At 69.5% G+C, this 9,607-nt stretch overlaps 1 protein-coding gene across 1 annotated transcript; it reads right to left on the bottom strand.

The window, feature by feature from the left end:
• Positions 1-422: 422 nt before the first annotated feature.
• On the bottom strand, positions 423-5,102 carry PPIL1 (peptidylprolyl isomerase like 1). The gene is given in 5 exon segments (XM_059831235.1): positions 423-619; positions 622-650; positions 3,448-3,516; positions 3,612-3,766; positions 5,047-5,102. Coding segments are annotated over 5 exon segments (501 nt in total). The 3' UTR covers positions 423-427.
• Positions 5,103-9,607: the final 4,505 nt, after the last annotated feature.

Below are 9,607 nucleotides of genomic sequence, written 5' to 3'. Positions count from 1 at the left end.
GAGGAGACATGGTGGGGCCTGACAGCACCCTTCCCCCCCCACCCCGAGCTGGGGCAGGGAGGGGGGGGCTAAATCGGGGTCTCCTGTCCCCCCCACTCTGGGGCTGGTGACAGCTCCAGTGCTGGGGGGGGACACCCCGCTGTGCCTCGCTGCTGCCTGCAGAGACACACTCCCGGGGGGGCGGGGAGGGGGCAGGAACCCACAAGCCCCCCCCTTTTTTTTTTTTTTTGGGGGGGGGGGCAAACCCCCCCTGATCCCCAAACAGGAACACCTCCCCCATCACAGCCCCCCCTCTACAAAATCCCACCACGGCAGCGGGGGAGTCACCACCACTTCCCACCTCTTTTGATTACAACCAGGCGCTACAAACCGGGATGGGGGGACACGAGCCCACGACCCCCCCCCCATGTGTGTGTGTCCCCCCCCACTACCCCGAAGGAAACGCCTTGATGACCTTGACGTCGTCGAGGGGCCGATCCTGAGCGTTGGTCTCCACCATGGCCAGCCGGCCCAGCACCCCCATGCCCTGGCACACCCTCCCAAAGATGCTGTGTTTCCCGTCCAGCCACTGCGCCGGCCCCAGCGTCAGGAAGAACTGGCTGCCGTTGGTGTCCGGCCCGCCGCGTTGGCCATGGCCAAGATTCCAGCGCCTGGGAGGGACAGACAGACGGACGACGGATGGAGTTACTGTTTTGTTTTTGGGGGGTTTTGACGTGGTATGGTGGGGGGGATAATGACAGCTCGTGGATGGGGTGTTGGGGGACGTGCCACCTCATGGGCGAGGTTCTGGCGTCATGGGGGACATGCCATGCCATGGCCAGGGACATTGGGGACGCACCACCCCATAAACAGGGTCCTGGGGGACATGGGAGACGTCACCCCATGGCTGAGGTCCTGGGGGACATGCCACACCATGGCTAGAGACATTGGGGACATTGCCACCCCATGGCCAGGGACACTGGGGACATGGGAGACATCACCCCATGGTTGAGGTCCTGGGGGACATGCCACAACCATGGCCAGGGACACTGGGGGACATGGGAGATGTCACCCCATGGCTGAGGTCCTGGGGGACATGCACACCATGGCTAGAGACATTGGGGACATTGCCACCCCATGGCCAGGGACACTGGGGACATGGGAGACATCACCCCATGGCTGAGGTCCTGGGGGACATGCCACACCATGGCCAGGGACACTGGGGGACATGGGAGATGTGACCCCCATGGCTGAGGTCCTGGGGGACATGCCACACCATGGCTAGAGACATTGGGGGACATTGCCACCCCATGGCCAGGGACACTGGGGACATGGGAGACATCACCCCATGGTTGAGGTCCTGGGGGACATGCCACACCATGGCCAGGGACACTGGGGGGACATGGGAGATGTCACCCCATGGCTGAGGTCCTGGGGGACATGCCACACCATGGCTAGAGACACTGGGGACTACACCACCCCATAAACAGGGTCCTGGGGACATGGGAGACGTCACCCCATGGCTGAGGTCCTGGGGGACATGCCACCCCATAAACAGGACACTGGGGACATTGCCACCCATGGCCAGGGACACTGGGGACATGGGAGATGTCACCCCATGGCTGAGGTCCTGGGGGACATGCCACACCATGGCTAGGGACACTGGGGACATGCCACCCCCATAAACAGGGTCATGGGGGACATGGGAGACGTCACCCCCATGGCTGAGGGTCCTGGGGGACATGCCACACCATGGCTAGAGACATTGGGGACATGCCACCCTATAAACAGGGTCCTGGGGGACATGGGAGATGTCACCCCATGGCTGAGGTCCTGGGGACATGCCACCCCATGGCCAGGGACACTGGGGGACATGGGAGATGTGACCCCATGGCTGAGGTCCTGGGGGACATGCCACGCCATGGCCAGGGACATTGGGGACACACCACCCCATAAACAGGGTCTTGGGGGACATGGGAGATGTCAGCCCATGGCTGAGGTTCTGTGGGACATGCCACCCCATAAACAGGGACACTGGGGACATTGCCACCCCATAAACAGGGTCCTGGGGGACATGGATATGTCACCCCATAGCTGAGGTTCTGGGGGACATGAGGGACATGCCACCCCATGGATGGAGTTATGGGTGACATGGGGGACATGCCACCCACTGAACAGGGTCCTGGCATCATGGGGGACATGCCACCCCCTGGCCAGGGACACTGGGGGACATGCCACCACCATGGCCAGGGTCCTAGGGGGACATGCCACCCCATGGCCGAGGTTTCGGGGAAATGTGGGGGACATGCCACCCCATGGCCAAGGTCCTGGCATCATGGGGGACATGCCACCCCACGGATGGGGTTCTGGGGGACATGCCACCCCATGGCCAGGGACACTGGGGACATGTGACCCCATGGCACAGGTTTTGGGGCACATGGGGGACATGCCACCCCATGAACTGGGGGTCCTGGGGGACATGGGAGACATGCCACCCCATGGCCAAGGTCCTGGCATCATGGGGGACATGCCACCCCATGGATGGGGTTCTGGGGGGACATGCCACCCCCATAGCCAAAGGTCCTGGCATCATGGGGGACATGCCACCCCCTGGCCAGGGACACTGGGGACATGTGACCCCATGGCACAGGTTTTGGGGCACATGGGGGACATGCCACCCCATGGCCAAGGTCCTGGCATCGTGGGGACATGCCACCCCACGGATGGGGTTCTGGGGGACATGCCACCCACTGAACAGGGTCCTAGGGGACATGCCACCCCATGGCCGAGGTTTCAGGGAATGTGGGGGACATGCCACCCCATGGCCAAGGTCCTGGCATCGTGGGGGACATGCCACCCCCATGGATGGAGTTATGGGGGACATGCACCCCATGGATGGAGTTATGGGGGACATGCCACCCACTGAACAGGGTCCTAGGGGACATGCCACCCCATGGCCAAGGTCCTGGCATCATGGGGGACATGCCCACCCCATGGATGGGGTTCTGGGGGACATGCCACCCCGTGGCCAGGGACACTGGGGACATGCCACCCCACAAGCGGGGTCCCTGGGGGACAGGGGGGACCTGCCACCCACTGAACAGGGTCCTAGGGGACATGCCACCCCATAGCCAAGGTCCTGGCATCGTGGGGGACATGCCACCCCCTGGCCAGGGACACTGGGGACATGTGACCCCATGGCACAGGTTTTGGGGCACATGGGGGACATGCCACCCCATGGCCAAGGTCCTGGCATCGTGAGGGACATGCCACCCCATGGATGGGGTTCTGGGGGACATGCCACCCACTGAACAGGGTCCTGGCATCATGGGGGACGTGCCACCCCGCGGATGGGGTTCTGGGGGACATGCCACCCCCGTGGCCAGGGACACTGGGGACACGCCACCCCACGAGCGGGTCCCTGGGGGACAGGGGGGGTCCTGCCGGCGGGTGGGGGTCCCTGCTCACCGGTGAACTTCAGCTCGGGGTGCAGCTCGTCCTCGAACTGTTTGCCGTAGATGGAGGCGCCGCCGCGGCCTGGGGAGGGGGCGAGGGGGGGGGTCACAGCCGGGTGTGTCCCCCGTCCCCCGTCCCGGTAGCGGGAGGGGACGCGGTGAGGGGGTGTCTCTCACCGGTGCCGGTGGGGTCCCCCCCCTGCACCATGAAGTCCTTGATGACGCGGTGGAACTTGGTGCCGTTGTAGTAGCCGCGGCGGCAGAGTTCGGCGAAGTTCTTGCAGGTGCGGGGGGCGTGTTTCCAGTACAGCTCCAGCACCAGCGGGCCCATCCTGCCGCCGCACCGGCACCGGCACCGGCACCGGCACCGGCACCGGGGGGGGGGTCACCCCATGGTGCCCCCCCCACCCCCCACCCCGGGGGCTCAGGGCAGACCCAGGGGGGACGTGGCGGTGGCAGAGGGTGGGGGGTGATTGGGACCGGGGGGGACCGGGGGCTGTCCGGTACCGGGGGGGGGGGAACCGGGGGCTGTCCGGTACCGGGGGGGGGGAATGGACCCAGGGGGTGTCCGGTACCGGGGGGGAACCGGGGGCTGTCCGGTACCGGGGGGGAACCGGGGGCTGTCCGGTACCGGGGGGGGAGCCGGGGGCTGTCCGGTACCGGGGGGGGGAATGGACCCAGGGGCTGTCCGGTACCGGGGGGGGGGGGGACCGGGGGCTGTCCGGTACCGGGGGGGGAGCCGGGGGCTGTCCGGTACCGGGGCAATGGACCCAGGGGCTGTCCGGTACCGGGGGGTGGGAATGGACCCAGGGGCTGTCCGGTACCGGGGGGGGGGGGGACCGGGGGCTGTCCGGTACCGGGGGGGGAGCCGGGGGCTGTCCGGTACCGGGGCAATGGACCCAGGGGCTGTCCGGTACCGGGGGGGGGGGGGACCGGGGGCTGTCCGGTACCGGGGGGGGGAGCCGGGGGCTGTCCGGTACCGGGGCAATGGACCCAGGGGCTGTCCGGTACCGGGGGGTGGGAATGGACCCAGGGGCTGTCCGGTACAGGGGAGGGGGAACCGGGGGCTGCCCGGTACCGGGGGGGGGAACCGGGGGCTGTCCGGTACGGGGGGGGAACCGGGGGCTGTCCGGTACCGGGGGGGAACCGAGGGCTGCCCGGTACCGGGGGGGGGAACCGGGGGCTGTCCGGTACGGGGGGGGGAACCGGGGGCTGTCCGGTACCGGGGGGGAACCGAGGGCTGCCCGGTACCGGGGGGGGGGGGGAACCGGGGGCTGTCCGGTACCGGGCTGGCAATGGACCCAGGGGCTGTCCGGTACCGGGGGGGAACCGGGGGGCTGTCCGGTACTGGGGGGAGAATGGACCCAGGGGCTGCCCGGTACCGGGGGGGGAACAGACCCAGGGGCTGCCCGGTACCGGGAGACACCGGGAGCTTCCCAGCACCCCGGAGGACCGGGGGCTGCCCGGTACCGGGGGTGGGGAGGGGTGGGGAGGGGAGGGACGGCGGTGCTCCCGGTGCCGGAGACGGGGCACGGGGCGGGCGGAGGGGGTGGGGGGGCCGCCCGCTGCCGGTGCCGGTGCCGGTACCGGGGAGAGCGGCCCCGCCGCTTACGTGGTCTCCATGGAGACGGTGGGCGGCTGCCAGGAGTCGGGCGGGACGGCGGCCATGACGCTGCTGCTGCCGCCGGCGGAAGGGCCCCGGCCCGCCGCGCGCTTCCGGGGACACGCCCCCTTCCGGCGGCGGCCAATGGGAGAGCGCCTTGGGCGGGGCGGGGGCGAGCGGCAGGGCCAATCCGCGCGGCGGGCGGGCGCGCCGCTATTGTGACGCAGGGGAGGGGGAATTCGAACGGGGGCGCGCCCCCTCCGCTGGGACACGCCCCCCTCTGCGCGCGCGCGGCCAGCGGGAACCGGGGGCGGGCGGCGGTGAGCGGGGGGGGGGGGGGGGGGCACTGGGACCCCCCGGACGGGAAGGGGGGACCCCGCGGGGGGGGGGGGGGCGATGGGACCCCCCCGGAGCGGGGTGTGGGGCTGGGACCCCTCGGCGTGGGGCTGGAGGTGTGGGGCTGGGACCCCCCCCGGGGGGGGCTGGGACCCCTCAGTGTGGGGCTGAAGGTGTGGGTCTGGGACCCCCCCCTGGGGGGGGCTGGGACCCCTCGGTGTGGGGCTGGAGGTGTGGGGCTGGGACCCCCCCCCGGGGAGCGGGGCTGGGACCCCTCGGTGTGGGGCTGGAGGTGTGGGGCTGGGACCCCCCCCGGGGGGGGGCTGGGACCCCTCGGTGTGGGGCTGGAGGTGTGGGGCTAGGACCCCCACCCGGGGGGGGGTTGGGACCCCTCGGTGTGGGGCTGGAGGTGTGGGGCTGGGACCCCTCGGTGTGGGGCTGGAGGTGTGGGGCTGGGACCCCCCCCCCCGGGGGGGGCTGGGACCCCCGTGGTGTGGGGTCCCCCGGGGTGGGGGTGTGGAGCTGGGACACCCGGGGGGGTGGCTGGGACCCCCTGGTATGGGGCTGGGTTCCCCCGGGGTAGGGGTGTGGGGCTGGGGGTTCCCTGGGTGGGGGGCGCGGGGGTCCCCCAGTTTGCCCCCCCCCCCCCCCCAGGCCGCGCCGGCAGTGCCGTCCCCGGTGGCACAAAGCCCCCATTGTCCCTGGCACTGGCGGGTGCCATCCCCGGGCACTGGCCGGTGCCACCCGGGTGCCCCACGGGGGGTCCCGGGGGTTGGGGACACGGGTGGGGGTCCGGAACACGGGTGGGGCCGTGGGTCACCCCCCGCTCACCCCCAGGCTGCCCCTGTGCCGAGGCGGAGGCAATGGCCGAGGAGCGAGGTACGGCAGTGCCAGCGCCGCGTCCCCCCCTGCGTCCCCCCCAGGCAGTGGGGGGGGGATGGGGCTCACCCCGAGTGTCCCCCCCAGATGTCCGCTTTGTCACCGAGGAGAGCTTCGACTTCGGGTTCCTGTCCCCTTCCGACAGGTGAGGCGGGGACGTGGGGGACATCGCACCCCATTAACAGCGTCCTGGCACCATGGGGGACATGTCACCCCATGGCCGAGGACACTGGGGACATGCCACCCCGTGGCCAATGTCCTGGGGGACATGGGGGACATGCCACCCCATGGCTGAGTTCCTGGGGGACATGCCACCCCCTGGCCAGGGACACTGGAGACATGCCACCCCATGAACAGGGTCCTAGGGGACATGCCACCCCATAGCCAATGTCCTGGGGACATGAGGGACATGCCATGCCATGGATGGAGCTATGAGGGACATGGGGGACATGCCACCCCATGGCCGGGGACACTGGGGACATGCCACCCCATAGCTGAGGTCCTGGGGGACATGCCACCCCATGACCAGGGACACTGGGGACATGCCACCCCATGGCCAGCGTCCTAAGGGACATGCCACCCCATGGCCAATGTTATGGGGGGCACGGGGGACATGCCACTCCATGGATGGAGTTATGGGGGACATGAGGGACATGCCACCCCATGGCTGGGGACACTGGGGACATGCCACCCCATGGCTGAGGTCCTGGGGGACATGTCACCCCATGGCCGGGGACACTGGGGACATGCCTCCCCATGAACAGGGTCCTAGGGGACATGCCACCCCATGGCCAATGTCCTGGGGGACAGAAGGGACATGCCACCCCATGGCTGGGGTTATGAGGGACATGGGGGACCTGCCACCCCATGGCTGAGGTCCTGGGGGACATGCCACCCCATGGCCTGGGACACTGGGGACATGCCACCCCATGAACAGGGTTTTAGTGGACATGCCACCCTATGGCCAATGTCCTGGGGGACATGAGGGACATGCCACCCCATGGATGGAGTTATGGGGGACATGAGGAACATGCCACCCCATGGCTGGGGACACTGGGGACATGCCACCCCATGAACAGGGTCCTAGGGGACATGCCACCCCATGACCAGGGACACTGGGGACATGCCACCCCATGGCTGGTGTCCTGGGGGACATGAGGGACATGCCACCCCATGGATGGAGTTATGGGGGACATGAGGGACATGCCACCCCATGGCCAATGTCCTGAGGGACATGCCACCCCATGGATGGGGTTATGGTGGACATGCCACCCACTGAACAGGGACACTGGCGACATGCCACCCCACAGCCACTGTCCTGGGTGACACAGGGGACACACCACCCCACAGCTGGCATCCCGGGTGGCGCAGGGGGGGGACACGACATACCACCTCCTGGCCATGGTGGTGGGTGACACAGTGGGGGTGCTCCGGGTGCCAGGGCAGGACTAACGCCATCCTTCACCCCACAGCCGGGAGGAAGAGGAGGAGGAGGAGGAGGAGGAGAGCCCGGCCGGGGCGGGGGGCAGCTGGAGCCCCCTGCGCGGTGCCCGGCTGGAGGAGGTGGTGCGGGAGGCCACGCGCCTGGCGGCACAGCTGGAACGATGCCACCTGCCCCCCCCGGCCCCCCTCCCCGGCCCCCCGCCTGCCCCCCGCAGCCCCCGCAGCCCCCGCCGCGAGACCTTCGTGGTGAAGGACAGCCCTGTGCGGGCGCTGCTGCCCACCGTGGAGCCGCGGGGGGTCCCCCCCGCCAAGCCCCGGGGTGCCCCCGCTGCCACCAAGGTCCCCGGCACCCGGAAGGTAGGTGACACCCGGGGGGGGGGGGCGGTGGCAGTGCTCCCAGTGTGGCCCCACACTGTGTTCCCACCAGGGCTGAAGCGCCCCCCCCCCCCAAACCTATTTTGGGGTGGGGGGGCTCCGAGTGCCACCCTGGTGTCCCCAAGAGGGGCACCGCGGTCCCCCCGGTGGGGGGTGGGCAGCTGGCGAGCGGTGTCCCTGTCCGTCCGTCCCCCCCCCTCTGCTTTCAGGTCTCGCCAAGCTGTCACCCCACAGCGGCGCCGAAGGGACCCCCTGGGGGCAGGGTGCCCCCCCCCAGCCGGGTGGGCCCCCCCCCGGCCGTGCCCTCCCCAGGGGCAGGGGGCTGGGACCCAGGGCAAGTCGGAGCCCCTGCGGGCGGGGACAACAGGTACCGGCTCTGCGGGGGGACGGGGACAGGGACGGGGACAAGTGGGGCACGGGTAGCGCCTTGGGCAGGGGGGCCCCCCCATGGGGTGTACTCACGCCATGGGGCACCCGCGCCATGGGGCACCTGCACTGAAGGGCACCTATGCCATGGGGAACTCGCATCATGGGGCACCCGTGCCATGGGGCACCCATGTCGTGGGGCACCCACGTCGTGGAGCACTTGTGCCATGGGGCACCCACGTCAAGGGGCACCGGTGCCATGGGGAGCTCGCATCATGGGGCACCCGTGCCATGGGGCACCCACGTGGTGGAGCACCTGTGCCATGGGGCACCCACATCATGGGGCACCTGTGCCATGGGGCATCCGTGCCATGGGGCATCTACGCTGTGGGGCACCCATACCGTAAGGCGCTCATGCCATGGGGCACCCACGTCATGGGGCACCCACATCATGGGGCACCTGTGCCATGGGGCATCCGTGCCATGGGGCATCTACACTGTGGGGCACCCATACCGTAAGGCGCTCATGCCATGGGGCACCTATGCCATGGGGCACCTGTGGCATGGGGCATCCGTGGCATGGGGCATCTACGCTGTAGGGCACCCATACTGTAAGGCGCTCATGCCATGGGGCAGCTACGCCATGGGGCACCCACCATGGGGCACCCATATAATGGGGCACTGGTGCCACGGGGCACCCACATCATGGAGCACCCACATCATGGGGCACCTGTGGCATGGGGCATCCGTGCCATGGGGCATCTACGCTGTGGGGCACCCATACCGTAAGGCGCTCATGCCATGGGGCAGCTACGCCATGGGGCGCCCACCATGGGGCACCCATATAATGGGGCACTGGTGCCACGGGGCACCCACGTCATGGGGCACCTGTGCCATGGGGCATCTACGCTGTGGGGCACCCATACCGTAAGTCGCTCATGCCATGGGACACCTACGCCATGGGGCACCCATATCATGGGGCACTGGTGCCACGGGGCACTGCATCATGGGGCACCCCTGCCATGGGGCACCCCTGCCATGGGGCGGAAGGAGGGGAGCCAAGCCCCACCAGGGTTCCAGCACCCTGGGGCCAAGCGGGTGCCAAAGCTGCCCCCCAGCCCTGCCGTGGGGTGGGGGTCGGGGTGCCCCCACCGTGTCCCCACACCCCGCT

This window comes from Gavia stellata, chromosome 30, assembly GCF_030936135.1.
Source record: "Gavia stellata isolate bGavSte3 chromosome 30, bGavSte3.hap2, whole genome shotgun sequence".
In the NCBI taxonomy this organism is placed as follows: domain Eukaryota; kingdom Metazoa; phylum Chordata; class Aves; order Gaviiformes; family Gaviidae; genus Gavia; species Gavia stellata.
The sequence above is the reverse complement of the archived record's forward strand: the minus strand, read 5'-3'. Positions and strand labels throughout refer to the sequence as shown.